The sequence below is a fragment of the Moschus berezovskii genome, chromosome 4, assembly GCF_049115385.1.
Source record: "Moschus berezovskii isolate FMDL1 chromosome 4, NW_MosBer_1.0, whole genome shotgun sequence".
Classification (NCBI taxonomy): Eukaryota; Metazoa; Chordata; class Mammalia; order Artiodactyla; family Moschidae; genus Moschus; species Moschus berezovskii.
In genome coordinates, this window is record NC_142463.1 from 103,665,606 (window position 1) to 103,689,464 (window position 23,859).

The following is a 23,859-nucleotide window of genomic DNA, read 5'->3' on the forward strand; positions in this document are numbered from 1 at the left end:
ACCAAATTCTCAATTTTTAGGTGAAAAGTAGTCTTTGAAGACATGAAGCACAATAAAATACTCGCTTACATGACAGTGAAGTATATGAATTGGGAATCAGGAAAGGAAGAGTGTTCTCTTAAAAGGTAGCAAAATTGATAGCGGAGTTGAAATTATGCCACCTACCCCTCATGTCCTACCTAGGAGAGAAGTTCTTGCCTTATCTAACCAGTAGATGGAGCTACCAAGATGAAAGATAAATTTTGGTCTGGTTCAATTCTTTTCTGATCCAGGTGCTCCTGAAAATGTGAAAACATTTCACTCTTTTTTCTCTTTTTGTGTTTTAATGTGAATAGTTTCTTTTGATTTGTCATTAAGTCCATTTTTAAGTCAAAATCTTTCAATATTGGCAGTTTCATATGGCTCAACATAATAGATTAACCTAATGAAAAAAGTTCAAATTTGCTTATACACTGCTTAATATATATATATTTCAAACTTTTCCATTTACTTCCATTGACACAGTGTAAAAGTATCCTTTTTCTTTCATTCTTTCCAACTTGACATCATCAATAATTTTTACAAATGTGAAGAGGAGGTTGTGGGAACTCCTATTTCACAGCTGGTCAGTCAGAAGCACAGGTGAAGTGGGGGGCAGTCTTGGGGGACTGAGCCCTGACCATGTGGGGTCTACACTTAAGAGTAGTTAGTATCAGAATTGCTTATTGCGCCGGCAGTGGCGGGGGATTCATACATCTGGTATCAGAAGTGTTGTGAGTAGGGGAAATAATTTTTTTCTTTTAGTATGTATGAAGGAAAAAGCACCCTTAAACTCACTTACCTTAGGGAAGAAGGAGAGTGCCACAAATCTGATGCCGGAAATGGCCTTTCCCCATGTGAGTTTTCTGAACTGAACGAACTGCCATCTATTTGAGCTAGGATAACATATTCCTAACCAAAACAGGGAGAATAATGATATGATCCCAGGAAGTCCTCGCACTCCTAGACCTCTAATCTTATATATTTCATTTGGTTTCATAGTTCATAGTTCTTGCAACTGTAGAGACAGAACTGAAGGCTGGGCCGTGTTTGGGGCAGTGATGTCTGTATGGTCGAACTAAGGCTTGGATCTAGATGTGAGATCTAGTGGATTGAGTGTAAAGGGGAAGAATATGGTTGTAACTAAGAACCACCTCAATCCTCCCTGAGTTAGCACTTGTCATCCTTAAACTGCTCCTAAGAATTTTTCACAGATGTAAATTCTCCTAATGCCTCTTGTAAGCATCATGAAATACACTGATCATTAAAATATTAGAGACTACTCTCTGCCTTAGTTAAAATGATTGCTCTTTTTTTACATGAATTCAAACTTACATCCTCAAATTTTGGAAATTATAGATGCTTACTAGAAAAAAAGTATTTCATCCTTCCAGGTTATGGATCTCTTTCATTCCTGTTCTGTAACAATACTTATTCCCCCATTTTTCCCTGGTCATTGAAACACATTCACTCATTTTACAAAGCAGCAGCTGTTTTGCTGAAAGCAGGAATTGTAAGGGATGAAGAAGGTACTGTTATAATCTACTGATGAGAATGTAGAGGAAATCAAACTGCCTGGTTTTGAATCCTGCCTCTACTTTTTATAACCTTGGTCAAGTTGCCAAATTCCTCTCTGGCTAGTTTTGTTTGTAAAATGGGGAAAACAATGTGTCTACTCATAGTTTACAGTGAGGATTAAATGAGAAAATACATATCGAGCATGTTTTCCTGGCATATAATAAGCACTCTACAGTTACATGAAATCATGATGATAACAGACAACCTAACAATCTTTCCAAAGTTGTGGGGGGGAATGCACATTTTCTTTGATAGAGCAATGCTGATTCTAGGAATGCACCTATGGAAATAACAAGTTGACTATTTAAAGATAAGATTATTCATTGCAGTGCTGGTCATAACAGTAAAACATTAGAAATAACCTTCATGAAGAGTCGTTAGTGAAATAAAGTATGGTACAGCTACACAGTGGAAAACTCTGGAGACAAAATAGTATAATAGTTTGGAATACAGACTTTGAGAGTAAATTGGAGTGAGCTGAGGCTTCTCTCATCTCTCCCAGAACATCTTGAGTTATTCCTAGACCTTTCTTTCTTGCTTTTCATTCTATCAGTCAGCTATAGCTCCATAATAATTTCAAAATCTCAGCGGCATAAAACAGTAAGCATTTATTTCTCACTAGAAGTTTGCAGGGCAGATGGAGCAGCTCTACTTCAGAGCTAGGATAGCTCCGCCTCACAACAGAGCTAGTCAGTCAGAATATGTTCTTATCATGACAATCCCAGAAGTATAAGAGGATGAGAGACAATATGTGAAGCTTCCCAAGGCCTAGGTTCAGAATGAACACAAGTCTGTTTCCATCCACATTTCATTGGTCACTGAAAATCACATGGATGAGCCAAAGCCAAGGGTCAGAGAAATACCCTCAGCCTCTCATGAAGCTGTAGAGATGGAATAGATTCGGGGAGCGATAAGAAATTGGAGCCAGTAATCTAATCTACATTATTTGTTATCATTTTAAATTGTCTGTCAGGAAGATTGCCAGCCAAGTCTCCCTTTGTACTTGTTCAATTCATCCTTGTTTCTGTTTAGTTTACTTTCTCTCATAACAGAATACTTAAAAATTTCTTTGTATCTTTGCAACTCTGACTCAGGAACCAGCTCACTTTGGTGGCATAAGGGCTTCCCATCTGGACTCTGAAACTCCCTCTGAGGGATATTTCCACCCATATATATAAGTTATTTTTCTTCTCTATAGTACTCACATCAAACATTGAACTTCCTTGGATTCAGCCAAGATAAATATCCCAAATTCATATTGTCTTTTAGGGGATGGCTTTTTAAAAAACCAAAATAGGATATTAATCCTGCATGTTTTTCCAGAGGTACAGAGGCTGGTTTGCACAGATGAGTAACTCCTCACATGCCTCATCGACACTGATATAGATAATCTGGATTCAAATGATCAGGTTTTGAAGGCATTAGCCAGTCTTTGAACCAATTTTTTAAAACGGAGATTTGCCATGTCTATGGGGTCACACAGAGTCGGACACGACTGAAGTGACTTAGCAGCAGCAGCAGCAACCCCAAGAAACAGAATTGGTGGAGGGAGAATATAATCAGAAGAGAATGTCAAAACTTCAGCCCTTCCCTTGGATTCTGTAAATTCCATAAACCCAAAATGCAGAGTGTCAAACTGGGGGAGATGAGCTTAGAAGTATGAAAATGAGATCATGCTTCAAGAATTAAGGATGCGTTTCCCAGAAAAGGAGCATGATGAAAAGCAGTTTCCTTCCTCTTTTCTAATCTTGACTCCAGAACCCCAAACAGAAACTCTTCAATGTCTTGTGTGTTACAGATTTCACTGCTCCTGTCAGATTGGAGATGTGGCTCATGATAGCTCTGATCCTTGGGGGTAAGTTGGGTTTAAGGAGGGTAACTAGAAGGCTCTGGCTGTGGGGGACTCAGGACTTTTTGTCTTCCTTTGGTATCCTAGGCCTCACGAGTAGGGAAACAACTGTTTCTGTGCTTCCATGGTTTACTCCTGTCTATTGTATCAAAAAACTGGGGAGGGAAACTCTGAGGTAAGAATAAGCCTGGAAGCAGAGTGTCAAAATAAAGCTCCACCAATAACCATCTGTAGGCTGTTCATCATCACCAGTACCCGATTTTGGAAAAGTGGGTAAAGAGAAATTCAAAAGACCTAAATTGGTCCCTCAGAATCCATGTTAATTCTGTCTCCTCAATCCTCCCTTCCTTGTCATCTCCCACTGACCAACTGAGGTCTCTGTTCTTTGTCTCTTACAGCTCCAGTTGCTGAGCAAGTGGGTGAGTAACAACTCCCTTTCCTGTCACAGAATGGGTCCCATTATTCTAAAGAAGACAGTAGAGGGAGAGGACAGAAAGGAGAAAGATTTATCAATGATGTAAAATTCCCTATATTCAGAGTATGATTGTGACCAAATCCTGGTTTTTAAGGTTTCTCTGTAAAATTTTCCGAATGCACCCTGATCTCTTGCTTAAATGCCTAAAAAATGTGTGTATAATAACAAGAAAGGAGCAAAACTGCAAAGGCATAGATGTAGCTCTGCTGTGTTTTCCAATACCCCCCACAGCATTCCCCTTTAGACAAAAACTATTTATTTTTTTCTTCTCCTCAGAGAGAACCAAACAGGTACTGAAGGTTTCAAAGTGTAAAGTTTGAACCTAGATTTCTAACACAGATGTTAATTAGTCTGAGGTTAACCCTCAGAGACAGACAGTACAGAAGATAGGAGAATCAGCTCCAATCAGTTTGCCCTAGTTTAAAACCATGCTTCATGCTTACCAACGAGACCTAAATTCGTCGATCGTTTCTCAGGAACCCCAAATCTCCAATAGCCAGATGCAGATTTAATAACATGAACAGAACTCTCTGCTGCAGGATCTGGATACTCTTAATGGTTAGCTTTTGTAGTTTTCTACTTGCCTATTTTTCAATCTGAGTATTGATACTGGATTTTTTTTTTTCATTGTGCTAGCCACATCTTGCCAGTTGTTCAGACTTCCCTTTTATTCCATTTGATCTTCTTCTTTTTCTCTTTTAATCCCCAAACAGAGCCCCCAAAGGCAGTGATCACCTTGAAGCCTCCATGGGTCAGTGTATTCCAAGAAGAAAATGTAACCTTACTGTGTGAAGGACCCCATCTCCCTGGGGACACCTCTACACGGTGGTTTCTCAACGGCACAGCCATTAAGACCCCGACCCCCAGATACCGTATTACTGGCGCTACGTTCAATGACAGTGGTGAATACAAGTGCCAGACAGGTCTCTCAATGCCGAGTGACCCTGTACAGCTAGAAATCCACAGTGGTAAGTATGGCTTGGAACAGGAGGGCTAGAAAACACAAGGTCTTCATTGGTGTTTCCTCCTTCCTGAATGCCCTGTGTGTGTGTGTGTGTGCGCGCGCACATGTGCGTGTGTGCGTGTACCGATTAATCTGAGTATGCATCTCAGCTCTATGTGTCTACCAGGTAAAAATCAAGATACTCAAAACATAACATTAGGGTTCTTAAATTGTGCCCCAACAACACCTCAACTAGGGCAGCTCTTAGGGTCTAAGCTTTAATCTAGATACCCTCCTAAGACTTTATTTTTCAAAATTATCTTGTTCTGTTGAAAAAAGTTATGCCTGCACACATAGTAAATAATAATTCAGGGAAATGAACAACCACATTTCCTTCCCACCCAAACCACATGTCCTGCAGTTACCTTCTACACAAACGAAACTGTTAATATATATAAACTTCCATGTCTTGCAGTTACCTTCCACAAAAATGAAACTGTTCGTATATATACATTTGTTTTTAAAAGTGGTTGATAGAATACTCCATATACTATCTTACGCCTTACTTTTATCACTTAAAATACTTTGGCTGTTTATATCAATATAAATCTACTTCCAACTTTTATTATTAACTTAACCATTATATTAGTAAACTTCTACTGTGTTTCCATTCTTTTGCTTTTACAATCAACACCTGCAGAACATCTTTATACACATAGTCTGGAGCACATTTCACAGTATATTGGTAATATAATATTCTGGACATGAAATTACTGTAAGACTTTGACAATTAAAAACTTTGGTGAATAGAAGTAGAGAAAACAATCTCCACCCACTTAAATCTGTAAGAGGGTCCTACTTATCAAGAAATGGAGACTGTAGTATTTTTTAGGGCAAAATGTTTCATTATTCAAGACAAATAATTCAGTTGGGTGATTCAGTTATTCAAAAGCAATAAGTTAAAACTTCTTTGTAATTATTAATCGAAAGTTAATTCATACTGGAGGCAGAATTAGATTTATGTAAACAAGGGTGCTTTTGGAGGAAATGTGCTTTAGCCAAGGAAATGTTGAGAATGTCAGAGCAAATGTTAGGTGTTCCTTATGTGTCTCTTAAGACTCCGAGACTCAGTTCCTATGCGAGAGAGGTAAGGGATGCTGACAGCACTGTTTTAACATGAGATTTTGTATAATTCAAGCAGAAGCAGAAACATTTCATAGTTCAAATAACAAAACATGAGCTAGGGCTGGGAAGGGGCCATTTTCTTTGCTTCTGCACAGACTCTTGAACTTCAAGCACTGATGACCTATTGAGAAAAATATCTTTTCCATTATTTGTCACAGTATACTGTATATCTTTTACATTATATTTTGGGCTTCCCTGATGGCTCAGTTGGCAAAGAATCCGCCCACAATGCGGGAGACCTGGGCTCCATCCCTGGGTTGGGAAGATCCCCTGTAGAAGGGAAAGGCTACCCACTTCAGTATTCTAGCCTGGAGAATTCCATGGACTATAGAGTCCATGGGGTCACAAAGAGTCAGACACGACTGAGTGACTTTACATATATTATATACATTATATTTTAATGTAAAACTTTTATTGAAGTATATCATGTGTGCTTGCAAGCTAAGTCGCTTCAGTCATGTCCAACTCTTTGTGACCCTATTGATCATAGCCAGAACATTTCCAGAATCACAGAAATTCCCTCTTGCCGATTTCTTGTCACTGCCCTCAACAATGACTTCTAATACTGTGCATGTGCTCAGTTGCTCAGGCCAACATTTTTATATATGTCTTCTACTGTTGTTTTAGTTGCTAAGTCATCTGATTCATGTGATTCTTTGTATATTCAGGAAACATTAGGTAGCATTTTGGTCAAAATTTGTGTTAAATCTGCTATCAGTTCCTTGATGTGTGTTGAAAACTGCTTTGTGGCCTATGTGTTCATTTTTTAATCACTGTTGTGTGTGTCTTGGCACAGGATGTGAATTTTCTTTTTTTAAGGTACATCATTCCATAAATCCTGAAACCAAGTCTATTAACTGTATCATTCAAATATTTTTATCTTTATTAGTAGTTTTGACAGTTTCTGATGGAGGCATGTTAAAATTTCCCACCGTGTATGTGAATGCAGAAAGCAAAGGTGTCTGTGTGTTTGGGCAGTGCAGTCTTTGAGCACCTTTTGGCTGGGAATGAAAATAAGGGAAGAAAGAATGTTCGTTCTATGTAGAAACACTATGGCAGCATTCTGGACTGTACAAACCATACACCATACAGCACAGAATACCTGCCTTCCATTCTTAGATAAGTTCTGGAGGGAGGAAAAGTACTATTATCTCTTCTCCTCTTTTGTCCTTTAAGAACCTCATCCTAATTTAGCCAAGCCAACTGCCCCAAGGGAGATAAAATAAAGTAGGCCTTTTGGGGTATGTATGGAGATGAACATCAAAAGGGAGGGCCCATTTGATTTGGAGTTTGTTTTTACCAGCTATGTCACTGATTTGCACATATGTGAGTATTCCTATCAATTTAGAAGCACATATACACACACTTAGATATGCTTGCCATTCTGTGTGTTTGTCTTAGTATGTGTGATACCATTAACAAATTAGTCAGGAGTTAGAATGTATTAGTGTTTTATTGCTGTGGAACAAATTGCCATAAATTTAGCAGCCTAAAACAAAATAGATATATTATCTTTCCATGGGTCAGGAGTCTTGGCACAGCTTGGTTGGTGCTCTGCTGAGGCTGCAGTCAGGGTATTGACTGAGCTGTGTTCCTCCCAGCAGCTCTTCCAACCTCCCGTGATCATTGCAGGATTCAGTTTCTTGTGGTTGTAGGATGAGGTCCCCGCCATTCTATTGGCTGTCAACTGGAGGCCAGTCTCATTTCCTGAAGACCCCCTTCTTTGTGGCCTTCACACAGGCCCTCTCACAACATGTCAGCTCATTTCTTCAAGGTTGGCAGGAGTCTCCTACAGTCCAGTCAGCTAAGACAACCTCATGTAATGTAACATCATCATAGGAGTGGCATTTCAGAACCTTTGCCATATTCTGTTGACTGGAAGTAAGTCATGGGTTCCAACCACATGCAAGAGTGTGACTCACTGAGAGCATTTAAAAATGCTGCCTACCACATAGAGTAAGCTGTTTTTGTCCCAACCAACTTCTGAGATCTGGAAAGAAAAAGTAAGAAGGGGCTGCTGGTAAAGATTACTTTTCTTTCTAGCAAAGCTAAAGATATTTGAGGAACAGGAGACAGACCTCAAATTCAACAGAGTTCTAAAGTTGGAATGTTACAAAGTGAAAAAAGATAAACCCACAGGGTCCAGCTTTGGCTTTCTTGTACCTCTGCCACCATATACACACATTTTGTGCCCACATTTTCCAGATTGGCTACTACTCCAGGTCTCTAGCAGAGTCTTCACAGAAGGGGACCCTCTGGTCTTGAGGTGTCATGGATGGAAGAATATGCTGGTGTACAAAATGCTTTTCTACAAAGATGGCAAGCCCTTTAGGTTTTCTCATCAGGATTCTGAATTCACCATTCTGAAAACCAACCTGCGTCACAGTGGCATCTATCACTGCTCAGGCGAGAGAAGGCGTCGCTACACATCAGAAGGAGTATCTATCACTATAAAAGGTACTATATCTAAATAGTCATAGAGCTATTAGTTATAAGAACCAGAAGAACCATCATAAATTATCACTTCAATTTGCAAGTGAAGAAACTGAACTCCAGAGAGGTAAACTGCCTTATGAAGGCCACACAATGACCAGTGGCTGGGCTGGGAGCAGAATGGAGGTCTTCTGGGTCCCTGACCATTGCTCTTTCCAGTATACCACAGTGCCCATCACTGATTCCAGGAGCTAACCTCAAAGCCATGCCATAGTGAGACTCCACCTCACCCATCTTATTTTAGTTGCAAGGAATAGGGATGCACTCAAGGTAGGTAGGAAGATTATTAGAAAATAACTCAATGAAACTTCATAAAAACTCCATAGGGAGGAAGACATTAGATGTGGTTATACTTTCCATCCATCTCCCAGGGACCACGTGGCCTCTCTGGTTCCACTTCCCTCTGAACATCTGCTAACTAAGTAGTTCCCTCTGTCCCAGTTTGCATGTGGCTCTTGATATAACTCTTTTATGGCCTTTATCTTAGTAATCATAACCACCAGCAACTTCTATGTGTCTGAAAAATAGTTCATTCCTATGGAAAAAAAAATTGTCCCAGATTATCTCTTTCTCTCTTTCTGACTGCATCACACAACTTGAAGGATCTTACTTCCCTGACTGGGATCAAACCCTGCCCCCACTGCAGTGGAAGCACTGAGTCCTAACCACTGGATCTCCTGGGAATTTCCCTCCAGATTATCTTTTGAGTCAGAAACACAAGTAATGAGTCACTGAACTGGCTAGGGGGTGGTGGGGTGTCAGTGTCCACTCCCAGTTAAACATTACCAGAGGGTCATATAATAAATGACATGGCTATTCAGTGAATCATGAACTACGTAGAGGTATTCTCCCCAGAAGAATATGGTCAAGCTGGTAACTGCAAGAATGTCTATGAGGAAATCCTAAGAATACCTCTCTGCTGGAAGTGGGGAAACTCTGTCTTATAGATGTATTCTCTAGGGGCAGGTTTCCCAAAAGGGGTGGGAGTATATCTTCTGTTAAAAAACAAAAGAACCTTGACACTGATGCAGACCACCCTGCCCCCATCAACTTTATCTTCAGAGCTATTTCCAGCCCCAGTGCTGAGAACATCCTTCTCATCCCCTCACCAAGACGGGAATCTGGTCAACCTGAGCTGTGAAACAAATTTGCCCTCACAGAAGCCTGGTCTGCAGCTTTACTTCTCCTTCTATGTGGGAAACAAGACCCTAACGAGCAGGACCACATCCTCTGAATACCAGATATTCATTGCTGAAAAAGAAGACCCTGGGTTATACTGGTGTGAAGCTGCCACAGAAGATGGGGATCTTATCAAGCGCAGCCCTGAGCTGGAGCTTCCAGTGCTTGGTGAGTAGGAAGGAGGGGAACTTGACTGATCCACAAGGAGACATACCCTTCCCTTCTCTGGGACTGAGGTCTCATGACACCTTTTTCACAGTCCACCCAGGAAAAAACCAGGAACAGGTCTTTGCACTCTTGATTCAAAACTTCACTGTTCTCCTCATAAAAAGGAGTTTCCTTTCCTTTCTCTTTCTTCTCTTTCCTCCATTTACTTCCTCCCTTCTTTTCCTTTCTCTGTATTTCCTCCTGCCTTCTCTCTCTCCCTCTTCTGTCTCTCTTCCTCCTTTCTCCCCTCCCTCTTTCACCAATAATCTAGTCAGTCAGTCAGTCAGTTCAGTCGCTCAGTCGTGTCCGACTCTCCGCAACCCCATGAATCACAGCACGCCAGGCCCCAATAATCTAATAAAACATATATTGAATTCTTCCTATCTATTTTATAGATATGGGGATAAAGACACTGGGGTACAGTTTTTTACTTCAGAGAGCTCACATGGTAGACTGGGGAGACAGGGGTTTAGTGGATTGCACATGAATACCTACCTGCCCAAGTGTCTACGTATGGCTGAGGTAGAGGGAATATGAGCTCCAGAATAAAGACTCTTTGGGGAAAAATGTTTATCTTCAAAATAAATTCTAATCTTTCAATGGCACAGATAGCAGTTGTTGCTGAAACTAGGAAGTAAGTGCACTGGCAAGGCCCTGGCAGTTAGGCTCTTATGAGGCGCATGCCCCCTGTCCATACCCATAGATCCCAGCTCGAGCTACCATCAGCTCCTTCCTGCCTCCCAAACCCCCAGTGTCTCCCTCAGGCACAGACGTAGCGGGTCTCAGCCAACCTTCTCTTCCAAACATAACTCAGCCAGATCCCTCTGGTTTCTAAATAGCATTTATCCTCTGTCGTTTTCTTTTACAGGCCTCCAGTCAACAACTCCTGTCTGGTTTCGTTTTCTTTTCTATCTGGCAGTGGTGATAATGTTTTTGGTGGACAGTGTTTTATGTATTGTAATACATAAGGAACTACAGAGAAAGAAAATGTGGAATTTAGAAATCTATTTGGACTCTCTGGACTCTGGTCATGGGAAGAAGGTACGTCCTACCTTCAAAAACATAGACAATTAAAAGAAAGCAGAAACAAGTCAGAAACGAGAACAACTGCAAGAAAGGACACACCAGAAGAAGCCCTGAGGGGGTGGACTGTGACAGCCATGCCGTGGGTGCCCAGAGGCCCAGAAGCCCCTTCCCCTCTTCCCTGTGTAAGCACGGGGCATAAACACCCAAACGCTGACAGACATGAGAACTGTGACTCCCACGGCACCTAACTCTTAAATAAAGCAAATAAATGAGGTTGACTTCAATGGAAATGAACTTGAAAACTTGGTAACAAGGATGATTTGAAGTGAGACTTACTCTAGAGAAAAAGCTATTTTAAACTTGGAAGTCAAGTCTAACATGATTATCCTATTAAAGTAATAAATTATTGGTATCAAGTTATTATTTATGACCAAGAATTTATTTACAGAGACAGGGTGGAAAAGTAAGTGTGTGTATATGTAAGAGATTAAGATAGAGAAAGAGAGAGAGGGGGAGGATATGAGGGAGACAAGAGGGAATAGTATAAACAAAAAAAGGAAGAACTATAACCCACAAATGAATCTGGGTGGCTGAGAATGAGACAGTTCATACTTCTTGGTGGTCTGGGTGGTCCCTTGATGACTTTTCTGTTTTGCATACGCCTCAAAGAGATGCAAGGAAGTAATTCATGATGGAAAAAGGGTGTGTCACTTTTGCCCTTTCCTTTGAGGTTTTCTCATAAACTCTCTGTGATCAGAGACTTGCGAGTTGAAGCAGATGGAAGGGCACCATAGCCCCCTGCTTCCTCAGTCTGTGGACAATAAGAGTGTCCTTCTCCCCTTCATCTTAAGAAGAAAAGGACAGTAATTGTCATCTCAACAGAAATATAACTCCAACAGTTGTATTAAAAGAAATGGTCATAGATCATCATGGGAGCCTTATTGATTACCCCTATTCTAAAGGAGATCAATCCTGGGTGTTCATTGGAAGGACTGATGCTAAAGCTGAAACTCCAATACTTTGGCCACCTCATGCGACGAGTTGACTCACTGGAAAAGAGTCTGATGCTGGGAGGGATTGGGGGTAGGAGGAGACAGGGAACGAAAGAGAATGAGATGGCTGGATGGCATCACCGACTCGATGGACATGAGTTTGAGTGAACTCCGGGAGTTGGTGATGGACAGGGAGGCCTGGTGTGCTGTGGTTCATGGGGTCGCAAAGAGTCAGACACGACTAAGCGACTGAACTGAACTGATTTGGTCTTATGGACTGTGGAAACAGAAATTAGAATTGTATGGCATTAGTTCCATAGGAAAGAGGCCCGAAGACCCTCTCTGGAGAGACTGTCTGTAGAAGACTGTAGCCTGAGGAATTGGGAATTGAAGCAGGAAGTAACAGTCACACTCAGAGGAGACAGTTATATTCCACCCTCACTAGGTGGATGGAATTTCACGAACAGGGCTCCCTGGGGATGGAAAGTTAGGGGCAGGCATGGATACAGACCTGGCAGAAATTGTAACGAAGGCAATCATGCTTCACACATATCAGGAAGTGCTTCCTTATTCCCGATGCTTTTCTTTTGTACTTCCTATCCAGAGTTTTCCATGCTTGTATCTTTGCCACAGTATTTTCTCATATGTACTTCAGTACACTTTAAAAATGGATCTGATTCAGTTAGCTTCTTGATTGAACAATCTGTACCTCCATGTACCCTCATTTCTAGTGTATAGCTGGACCAGAAATAGGCTCTTGGGATCCCCAGATGGAGGCACACCTGCCTGGTCCCCAAGCCTTGGTGCTGCGTCTGGTCAAGGTCTGATACCACCTCCCCGATGTACACCCCTACAGTTTCTCTACAGGGGGTGAGTGCCATCTCCCTAGCACTTGCCCTATCTAAGGGCTCACTCCTCTTTATTTTTATTCCATCCAGTGTGGAAACACACAGAAATCACTGGATCCTACTGGAGAGAGAGGCCCAAAGGACCAGATCCCTTCTTTGTTCACCATCCTCCACCTTTAGTTAAAGCCTATGTATGTGGGGACCAGGCAACCATGGGAAGGAAAGTGAAAGATTCTCTAGGTCTGCTCTAGAGACAAACCAACAGGCACCCACAGGGAAACCGGACCTCATGGTCTCATATTTTGAGTCACTAAATCCAATTTGTTTCAGACACAAAGACAAATACACTGATCAACTTGAATCTTCACACCAGTTTTCAGTTTGCAGGGAGAGGCACAGCTGAAAATAGTCAAGAGATGGTTGCTGACTCCAGCCTCTGGAGCATGCATGATCACTGGAAAGGAGCCATTCTGTTTCCTGTGGTTTGTGCGCCACCATGTCAGTCTCATGCCCCTCTGTACACTCGAGATGTTTTCCGCAGGCAGTTCTCCAAAATGCCTCTGATTCTTAAAGGCTCCTCTGCTGTGTGAATTAGCATTCAGGGACACCCAGAAGTGCTTCTGTAAAAGCTGACATCAGCTTTTACTTACTGGAGGATATGCGAAGTATGTTTTACCAATCCCCTTCAGAAAGTGCATTGAAAACCAAGTTTAGGCTCCAGATCATGTGCAACAAATTCATTTGGCCACCATCTTGTCAATTAATAATAACTTAATGCATGGATACATGTTCAAGATTTATAATCAGATGTATCTTGGTAAACAAACCGAAGTGGTCTTTTACCACCTATAAGAACAAAAATTCTAGTAATTTTACTTAAATCTTTCAGAACTTAATATCAGGACAAATCAAAGTCTTACATGTTTTTAACCCAATGCTTTTTTCAGAATAGCTAAGACTATTTATTGAACTTTTAGTATAACATTATCTATTTGTAACAATTTTTTGTGTGTTTTTGAGTATATACTCAAATCCAAAATGTACAAAAATCTCCTTCCATCTCAGACTCCGAGCCCTTTGTCTTAGTCTGTTTGTGCTATTATAAAAGAATACCATAGGCTGGGTCGCTTGTAGACAGCAGAATTTATTTCTCATAGATCAGGAGGCTGGGAAATCCAAGATCAAGGTGCTTACAGATTTGGTGTCTGGTAAGAGACCAAAGGAGACGGGGACGACAGAGAATGAGATGGCTGGATGGCATCACCAGCTCGATGGACATGAGTTTGAGTGAACTCCGGGAGTTGGTGGTGGACAGGGAGGCCTGGCGTGCTGTGATTCATGGGGTCGCAAAGAGTCGGACACGACTGAGCGACTGAACTGAACTGAACTGAAGAGACCAAATCCTGATTTACAGATGACTATCTTCTTTCTGTGTCCTCATATGCAGAGGGGTGAGGGAGTTGTCTGGGGTCTCTTTCATAAGAGCACTAATAACCAACCATGAAGACTCCACCATCATGACTCAATCATCCCTCACCCACGGCCCCACCTCCTAATACCATCCATCATGTTGGGAATTAGATTTCAACATATGAATTTGGGAAGAAACATGAACACTCAGTCCATAGCACCTTCTAATGTCCTTTCCAAAGATAATTACTATTGGTTGTTTTCTGTCATCTCAGAGATTTTTATGCTTTCATAGACAAATGAAAAAAGGCATCCTTTCCTCTATCTGCCTTTGTAAACAAATGTTAGCATAATATACACACCATTGCACCTGGCCTTTTTCAAATAACTCATTAGGAGCAGCACTTGCACCAGAGCTCCTTGGAGGGTCCATCAAAGCCTACATTGCAATCTGATTTCTTCTTCTGCCCAATCCTATGTCCTCATTCTTCCTTTCATAAGGGTTCATCCCTAATAATCATCTTGTACTCCAAACACTGTCTCAGCCTCTGCTTCCAGAAAGTCCAACCTGAGCAGTTTGTAAGTCACTACAACAATTGTAAAGCCTCTGGAGTCTCATAAGAGATAACATGTTTAGGGACACACTTCTTGTAACAGAGAACAGAACATTAAAAATAGTTGCACCACACCTCCATTTTGAACAGGAGAATAAGCTTGATATTCCTGTGAATGTTCTTGGTTTAACACCTTCTCAAATTGAATTTTTTGAGCTGTCTTATGAAGCAAAAATGTTGTCTCTCCCTCTAGCTGTAAGCAAGAGAATATTTTCTTTATTTTTTTTTTTTCTGATTATACTTTTATGAGTTACACAGGCTTGCATTTTAAAGCGGGTTTAGAATTTCACTAGTTAACATTAGATACAAAATGCAAGCCTGGGGACTTCCCTGGTGGAGCAGTGGATAAGAATCCTCCTGCTAATGCAGGGGACATGGGTTCGATTCCTGGTCATGGATTCTACATGCTGCGGAGCAGCTAACCCCCAGTGCCACGATTATTGAGCTTGTGCTCTAGAGCCTAGGACCCACAACTAATAAGTTAATGGGCTGCAACAACTGAAACCCATGCACCTAGAGCCTGTGCCCTGCAACAAGAAAAGCCACCACAATGAGAAGCTTTTGCACCGTATGGAAGAGTAGCCCCTATTCACCACAACTAGAGAAAGCCCTTGCAAAGCATCGAAGACCCAGTGCAGCCAAAAATAAATTAATTAAAAAAGAAATGTAAGCTTACTAATTTTATTTGCAGAATCAAGAAATGGGTCAATGTGATTTTATTCAATACTGGTAAAACAAGCACCATACAGCATTTTATTCTACAGTCACCACCACTCCCTATTGTCATACATATGGACTGCTTCACTCACCAGCATAGATGTCCTCGAAGGCTATACGAACTCACAGGGATATATAAAGATGTCCTAACAGGTACCTTGGCAATGATAGTTTAAGAGACTCATCCCCTAATCATCAATTTCCATACGCACCCTTTCATTACATTTGTGCAGCCTAAGAACATGCCTGCTGTAAATGCTGAAGCTGGGTCAACCTTCTAAAGCTCTTCTTTCCCACTCACCCTTCTCCCAGTTTACAAGAGAAAGGTGGGTGAAAGATGGGTAGCTCTCACCCATCCCAAATCATGATACACTACCCCGGGGATTAAAACAAAAATCTCCAAGTGTACTAAAGAGACAAAAGAACTATTATATAAACCAGAGGTAATTTTCATCTTTCTCTGTCTTATACCTTTGGGAGTTAGGTGCCAAGTCAGGTATTCAAAACCACTGTTAGCCCATGTTGAGATGTTTTGAATCCTAGTATACTGTAGAGAGGTAGGGCAGATTTCACAATTTTTATTCGAAGACCTTGCTTCCTTGCATTATTATTAAAAAAAAAAAAAAAAAAGCTTGGCTCTGAGGCAAAAGTCCTCTGAGAGCAAGGCAAAGAAAGTGTAAGTAAGAAATATTTGATAACAACCTTGTGCATGCTTAGTCACTCAGTTGTATCTCACTCTGCGACCCCATGGACTGTAATCCACTAGGCTCCTCTGTCCACAGAGTTTTCCAGGCAAGAATACTGGAGTGGGTTGCCATTTCCTACCCAAGGGGATCTTCCCAAACTCGGAGATGAAACCCAAATCTCTTGCATCTCCTGCACTGGCAGATGAAATCTTTACTACCTGATAACAACAGCAAATTATCTCATCTAGGACAACAAACATGCACAGCCTATACCTAACCTATTCATCTATGAATTAGGCTGTATTAGAATCTATAACATGTTGTTTGGGGGGTCAAACAACTCTAAAATCCCAGCATCTTACACCAATAAAGGTTTGTTGTTCATATTGATTCTAGGGTCAGCTGAGAGGGAAGGAGAAGGCCAGTTGTTTGCGCCAGAATGAAAAAGAGTTCTGGAACATCTCAAACCAGGAATTAAATACTCTAGCCCAGCAATCACAACCAACACTTCAACTTCCAATGCTCGGGTCATAACTTTGTGTTACACCAAACCACAAAGAGGATGTGAAATCCTGAAGTAAGCGAAAGCAAGGAGCTGGAAATACTGTGGCAACGGCATAAACGCAATCACAGAGTATTTAAGCTACGCCAAAAGCATGCTGGGAAATACCAACTAATTTCAAAAGAGCCATGTCTCCCTGCATCATCTCCTCTTCTAACAGATTCAACATTATATCTTCAAGTAAAATAAGTGTGTAGTGCGTCCTCAGTCATCTCCAACTCTGCAACCCCGTGGACTGTAGCCCGCCAGGTTCCTCTGTCCATGGGATTCTCCAGGCAAGAATACTGGAGTGGGCTGCCCTGCCCTCCAGGGGACCTTCCCAACCCGGGGATCGAACGCTGGTCTCTTACATTGCAGGTGGATTCTTTACCACTGAGCCATTGGAGAAGTTGAAGGCAAACTGGTATTTTACATCTTCCTGAGCAATTTAGAAGAGATTGTTTCATTCGTTTTTACTATTAAAATAAAAAATTGTAGTGCTGTAACAGAGCAGGGACAGCACAGCCCTCAGCAGGCCGCGCCGCTGTGCCTCATTACTCTGCACCCTGTCACTAGGCAACAGGTCCTGCTCAGCCACTGCTCAGTGCCTCGAGCACGGGCCCTGCCCACAAGCAACCAGCTGTCAATGAGGGACACTTAGTTGTCCTGCTAAGCTACTGGTCAGTGCCGCAGTGGGCCTGCCCACCAGTAACTGTCAATGAGGGACCACTGAGGAAGTGATTCAGTCAAGGGTCCATGGGGGGGTGGTCATCAGGTAGAGAGTGAGGTAAGAGGCAGATGCAGGCCTTCTCCTGGAGGCCCTCCAATTTACCCAGCCTTGGACCGGAAGATGAGCTGGACGGCCCAGGGAGCAAGGCCCTCCACTAGCCATGGCCCAGGACTTGAGAAGCAGTGAACCTCTCCCCATCCCTGTCTCTGTGACCCACTAGCAGTGGCCGTCTGTATGAGTCACAGTCTGTGAGACCTGGTCTCCTCATTTGGACAGCCTGAGGAGACTGAGGGCCACTTGGGTTGGATACCTGGCTCCCTCACGGATGACAGCTGAGCAGGACATGGGAACCTGGCCCTGAAGGAGCTGCCAACGGAGATCTGCCTCCTCTTAGCCAGGACTGGGACCTTGGAGGGTAAAAGTTGTGCCTTGGGACTTTGCCCTTTCTCGTCAGGACAGAGAATAACATTCATCTGGTAGAGATTTACAGGAACATCATTACCTGACCATGACCTGACCGTGAGAACAAAGGATCTGACACCCAGAAGTCTGCAACAGTTAACCATGCCCATCCCTCACCTTTTGATTTTAAAGGGACGTGCTGAAAGCTTTCAGTAACTTTTGTGGTTCTTAGGGCATGAGTCACCCATCTGCTTGTATGAATCTGTAATAAACCCTTCTCTGTTCCAGACTCATGTTTAGTATTGATGGGCCTCACTGTGCATCGGGTACACGGATGTGAGATTTCAGTAACAATTTATGGTGACTGGGGCAGGATATCTGTGCCCGTAGCAGGTTGACCCTGGCTGGGGCAGCCCCTTCCCAAGTACCCAGCAGCTGCTGGAATTCACTTTGCTCTGGGGAAATGGAAGGGACTCTCCCTTACAGGCGCCAGCTGCCCCAAGGCACAAGGCTGTTTGGAGCAAAGAAACATCCAGAGCTATGGTCCACATTTGGTGTCACCTGGAGTAAGTCACTCAAGCTTGCACAAGCTAGGAATTCTGTCCACTCTATTTGGGCTACTTCCTTTGCAGAAAGTGAGCCATTTTGGGTCTGTTCTCTTTTGAGAACTGGGCTACTCTGGAGACCTCTGGTAGTGGAAGAGGAATTTTAGACTCACCTTCTCTAATTATCTGTATGTGTGACTGTAGCTTCTTTGTATTTTTGTGTATATCATTTTGGGGTGGGCCACTCTGGTTTGTCCTTCTGTGCGTGGGACCACGTTTGTTATTTGCATGTTGTACGTTTGTGAATCAGGATTTTCACTGGTTAGTTGAGATGTCTGTGAATAACGGAGCTAGCATGTGATGACACCAGGTATTCTTCCCTATTGAGCTGGGTTTCACCTGTGGTGGAACATTGGTTGGGACATTCCCTTTGCAATGGGTGGAAGTCTCATTTTTTTGGTGCTAGGGAACTGTGAATCTTAGAGACCATGTTGCACTGCATTTGTTTGTTTGGTATTTGATAACACCTGGTATTTGATAATGGTATTTGATAGAGCTCTATTCCATCTTATAGTCCCCTCCCCCCAGGGTTAAAAATAAAAAGGATTTTTTTACACTGCAAGGCCACTATTCTTTAGACTCTGGAGGGGGGTAAAAATTGGTCAAGATGAAACTTTTTAAATTCCAAAACTGGCCCTTTTTTGTATATGCAGTTGGAGAAAGCTGGCTTGATAGAAATATTTTTTTCAGAATTCTGACACTGAGAAAATAAAAAATACTTCTAGGAGAAAGCATGAAGTTAACTAAGTAAAGTTAACTTATTCCTACTGTTATTTCTGGTTTTGTGTTTGTCAGGTGAATTGCCATTTGTTTGTTATTAATAAGAGGAATCTTGGTTTGAAAAAGTTGAGGAAGTTGAACTTCACCCTTTTGTTTTTGTCCTGCAGGAATTACATTTTTGTTCTGTGTGTGTGTTTGTGTTTCTTTTGTGTGTAAGGTGCCAGCTATGGGAAACTCAAATTTGTTTCCTGAATACAGCTTATTCAGCTGCATTCTCCAGAACTGGACCATTTTTTGGTTATAATACTTCTGAGTTAATTTGTAAATTATCTCTATTTAACTGACTCAAAAATAAGCTCTTACAAATTAAATACTTCCTAATATTTAGAAACTTGGCCAAAATGAATTTCAAATCATCATGATCTAGGAAAAATATTCAGTACTGAATTGATACCTGGTATTGAAGCTAGCTTAAGTTTGTTGCCTTGCTAAATGTAACACTGCTATGTACCTAGATTTATTAGCGGTCAAATAAGACAGTAAAGAAACTGCCTGCAATGTGGAAGACTTGGGTTTGATCCCTGGGTTGAGAAGATCCCCTGGAGGAGGGCATGGAAACCCATTCCAGTATTCTTGCTTGGAGGGCTACAGTCCACAAGTTTCCAATCAGAAAATGCTGGTATGACAAACAGTTCACAATTACTTGCCTCTTGGTTTTCACTAAAAATTAAGGTGTTTAGGATTTGAGGATTCTGATCTAAATTTGTAATTAAAGCTACTAAGAATAAAGGAAAAAATTATCAATATATAATAGGAAAGTAGGATATATGTGCTGAGTAAAAACACTTAAGGAGTTTTATGCATGGTCAGGCTGAAATTAGATTAAACGTAGGTAAATGGATTTTGCTAATATATGTGGATAACTTGCCAAAAAAACCTGGAGAAATAATATCAGTTCAGTTCAGTTCAGTTCAGTCGCTCAGTCGTGTCCGACTCTCCGCGACCCCATGAATCACAGCACGCCAGGCCTCCCTGTCCATCACCAACTCCCGGAGTACACTCAAACTCATGTCCACAGAGTCGGTGATGCCATCCAGCCATCTCATTCTCCGTCGTCCCCTTCTCCTCCCGCCCCCAACCTTTCCCAGCATCAGAGTCTTTTCCAGTGAGTCAACTCGTCTCATGAGGTGGCCAAAGTATTGGAGTTTCAGCTTTAGCATCAGTCCCTCCAATGAACATCCAGGATTGATCTCCTTTTCCGTGAACTCCCAGATGTTCAAGCAGGTTTTAGAAAAGGCAGAGGCACCAGAGATCAAATTGCCAACATCCGCTGGATCATGGAGAAAGCAAGAGAGTTTCAGAAAAACATCTATTTCTGCTTCATTGACTATGCCAAAGCCTTTGACTGTGTGGATCACAATAAACTGTGGAACATTCTGAAAGAGATGGGAATCCCAGACCACCTGACCTGCCTCTTGAGAAACCTGTATGCAGGTCAGGAAGCAACAGTTAGAACCGGTCATGGAACAACAGACTGGTTCCAAATAGGAAAAGGAGTGCGTCAAGGTTGTATATTGTCACCTTGCTTATTTAACTTATATGCAGAGTACATCATGAGGAACGCTGGGCTGGAAGAAGCACAAGCTGGAATCAAGATTGCTGGGAGAAATATCAATAACCTCAGATATGCAGATGACACTACCCTTATGGCAGAAAGTGAAGAGGAACTCAAAAGCCTCTTGATGAAAGTGAAAGAGGAGAGTGAAAAGGTTGGCTTGAAGCTCAACATTCAGAAAACAAAGATCATGGCATCTGGTCCCATCACTTCATGGGAAATAGATGGAAAAACAGTAGATGGAGAAATAATATACTATCACTTTAAACTGTAAAAAAATCAGACTGTAAAATCTTTACATATAACACACAAACATAATTATGCTAAAATGTGCATAGAAAAATGACAACAGGGAAATTCTCCACATTTTAATGCTGACTTTCTTTGAGTGGTGAATGATTTTGTTTTCTTCTTTCACATTTTCTGCATTTATAATATTTATAATAGAAAAAAGGTAAACATTGGACTAGCAATCAATCTTGCAGTGACTAACAGCATGGAATGTTTGGAATTGCAAACTTGATACCATATGCTGGTCTTTTTACTTCAGAAGGACAGTCATTCCTAAGGCTTAGATCAGTTTCCTAAGGAGATCACCGTCAGCTTCAGCACTATACTTCAGTGGTTTCCTCCTGACATATCCATCCACGTGTTATCCTCAAGATTAAGGATTATCAAAGCAAAGGGGGGAATTGCAACAGAGCAGGATGAGCACAGCCCTCAGCAGGCCGCGCTGCTGTGCCTCATTACTCTGCACCCTGTCACTAGGCAACAGGTCTTGCTCAGCCATTGCTCAGTGCCTCAAGCATGGGCCCTGCCCACAAGCAACCAGCTGTCAATGAGCAACATACAGTTGTCCTGCTAAGCTACTCGTCAGCGCTGAACTGGGCCCTGCGACCACTAACTGTCAATGAGGGACCACTGAGGAAGTGATTCAGTCAAGGGTCCATGGGGGGGGGGGTGGTCATCAGGTAGAGAGTGAGGTAAGAGGCAGATGCAGGCCTTCTCCTGGAGGCCCTCCAATTTACCCAGCTTTGGACCAACAGATGAGCTGGACGGCCCAGGGAGCAAGGTCCTCCACTAGCCATGGCCCAGGACTTGAGAAGCAGTGAACCTCTCCCCATCCCTGTCTCTGTGACCCACTAGCAGTGGCCGTCTGTATGAGTCACAGTCTGTGAGACCTGGTGTCCCCATTTGGACGGCCTGAGGAGACTGAGGGCCAGTTGGGTTGGATGCCTGGCTCCCTCAGGGATGACAGCTGAGCAGGACATGGGAACCTGGCCCTGAAGGAGCCAACGGAGATCTGCCTCCTCTTAGCCAGGACTGGGACCTTGGAGGGTAAAAGTTGTGCCTTGGGACTTTGCCCTTTCTCGTCAGGACAGAGAATAACATTCATCTGGTAGAGATTTACAGGAACATCATTACCTGACCATGACCTGACCGTGAGAACAAAGGATCTGACACCCAGAAGTCTGCCACAATTAACCATGTCCATCCCTCACCTTTTGATTTTAAAGGGACGTGCTGAAAGCTTTCAGTAACTTTTGGGGTTTTAGGGCATGAGCCACCCATCTACTTGTATGAATCTGTAATAAACCCTTCTCTGTTCCAGACTCATGTTTAGTATTGATGGGTCTCACTGTGCATGGGGCACATGGATGTGCGATTTCGATCACAGTACTAAATACTGTAAATCCATATTCATATTTTCACTCGGTTGCAAATCTGCAATCATTTCTGTTTCTAACTGGTGTTAGTAGATTCCAATGTAAAACTGCTACACTAACGGTCATTAAAACACTTTTTTTAGCTCCACATTTACTTACTAGAACCGGGCTACCGGAAGGACAGACCAAAGCAGTAGCTCTGGGACTGACGCGGAGTCTTCGTGCTCCGACGGTATCCCTCGGAAGACCGCTGGCGCCATCCTGTGATCTGTGCACACGGCGACCTTAGCTCGCCAGAGGCTGGGGCCAGGGCTCGGGGATCCGGCGGCGCAGAGGCTGGCAGGGTGCACGCTTTCGGCAACCTCTCCCCAAAGTCCCATGACAAATATTTGCCTCCCCAAAGCCAGCAAGTGCAAAAAATTAGCTCTGGTCGGGTCGGCGGATAGGGACGGCCTTGTCCGGCTCTTGGGCCCGGCGACGGCGGCGCCAGCCCCGGGCCGCCTGTTGCGGTTGCACTCTCGGCCGCCGCCTGGCGCTGGGGTTGCCAGGAGGCGCGGGGCACGCTGGAGTTCGCCGGCGGCCTCGGCCGCGGCTGAAACCTGGCCCGGGGGTCACCGGAAGGGGAGGAGCGCTACCCGTCTGGGCGAGACCTGAAGAAAAAGGCGGGTGGAACCGGCGGCAGCAGCAGGGAGGGAGCAGGTGGAGAGTACCAGGCGGCTGTCCAGTAGAGCACTGATGACTTCCCTGCTGGTTCCGTCATCATCAGGAGCCAGGAAGGGACCCTCGGCCGGCAGAGTGTGCAGGCTGCTGGGCAGGGAGCCCCCAGGCTCTTCACAGGCTGCTCTGAAATACTTTCGGGAACTGTGGAGCTTCTTCCTCAAAGGTCCACGGCCTGTCTATTCCGGCCCTAAACTCATTTGGGGATCACGGGAGCTTCTGCTAGAGTCCAGGCCCGCTTCAGAACACACAGGAGTTTACTAGTCTGAGAAGGAATCTATGTACCAAAATATACATACCATTTTAATACTTCTGTATCTAATGTTGCTGATAGTTGTGTACTTTTTCTTTCAAACTTAAATTTACTAAAGGAGTAGTAACTAAATTTTCTTTCAAAGGACCAGATTATGGTTTTAATTAATTAATTGTTTTGGGGGAGTGGGGAAGTCTGTTCCATTGATTTCTATCCTAATTTATTTTTTCTGCTTTCCTCTTCCTTTTTTAGCTTTTAATAGCTTTTAATTCGTTGTTTTTAATAGTTCTTATTTTCTCATAAATGCATTTTAAAGCTATGAATTTTCTTCTGACCATTTCATATAGGTTTTAATATGTAATGTTCACTTTATTTCTAAGGAGTATATA

General features: G+C 42.7%; 2 protein-coding genes across 3 annotated transcripts in view; one reads left to right on the top strand and one right to left on the bottom strand.

The window, feature by feature from the left end:
* Window positions 1-23,686, bottom strand: part of LOC129541147 (myomegalin-like) — a 65,277-nt gene extending 41,591 nt beyond the window's left edge. For both annotated transcript variants that reach the window (XM_088835708.1, XM_088835707.1), the window contains exon 1: window positions 22,660-23,686. The gene's annotated coding sequence lies outside the window, so the exon portion shown is untranslated. The remainder of the gene's footprint in view (window positions 1-22,659) is intronic.
* FCGR1A (Fc gamma receptor Ia) lies at window positions 3,357-11,229 on the top strand. Its single transcript, XM_055402868.2, has 6 exons — window positions 3,357-3,451; window positions 3,844-3,864; window positions 4,634-4,888; window positions 8,254-8,505; window positions 9,604-9,888; window positions 10,796-11,229. The coding sequence occupies exons 1-6, from the start codon at window positions 3,421-3,423 to the stop codon at window positions 10,999-11,001; spliced, it is 1,050 nt and encodes a 349-aa protein (XP_055258843.2). The 5' UTR covers window positions 3,357-3,420; the 3' UTR covers window positions 11,002-11,229.
* Window positions 23,687-23,859: the final 173 nt, after the last annotated feature.

Bases quoted from the DNA above. Each gene is read 5' to 3' on its own strand.
- FCGR1A (XM_055402868.2), top strand. From the start codon at position 3,421: ATGTGGCTCATGATAGCTCTGATCCTTGGGG. The intron at 4,889-8,253 runs GTAAGTATGGCT...CACATTTTCCAG, and splicing joins ACAGCTAGAAATCCACAGTG to ATTGGCTACTACTCCAGGTC. The intron at 8,506-9,603 runs GTACTATATCTA...CTTTATCTTCAG, and splicing joins AGTATCTATCACTATAAAAG to AGCTATTTCCAGCCCCAGTG.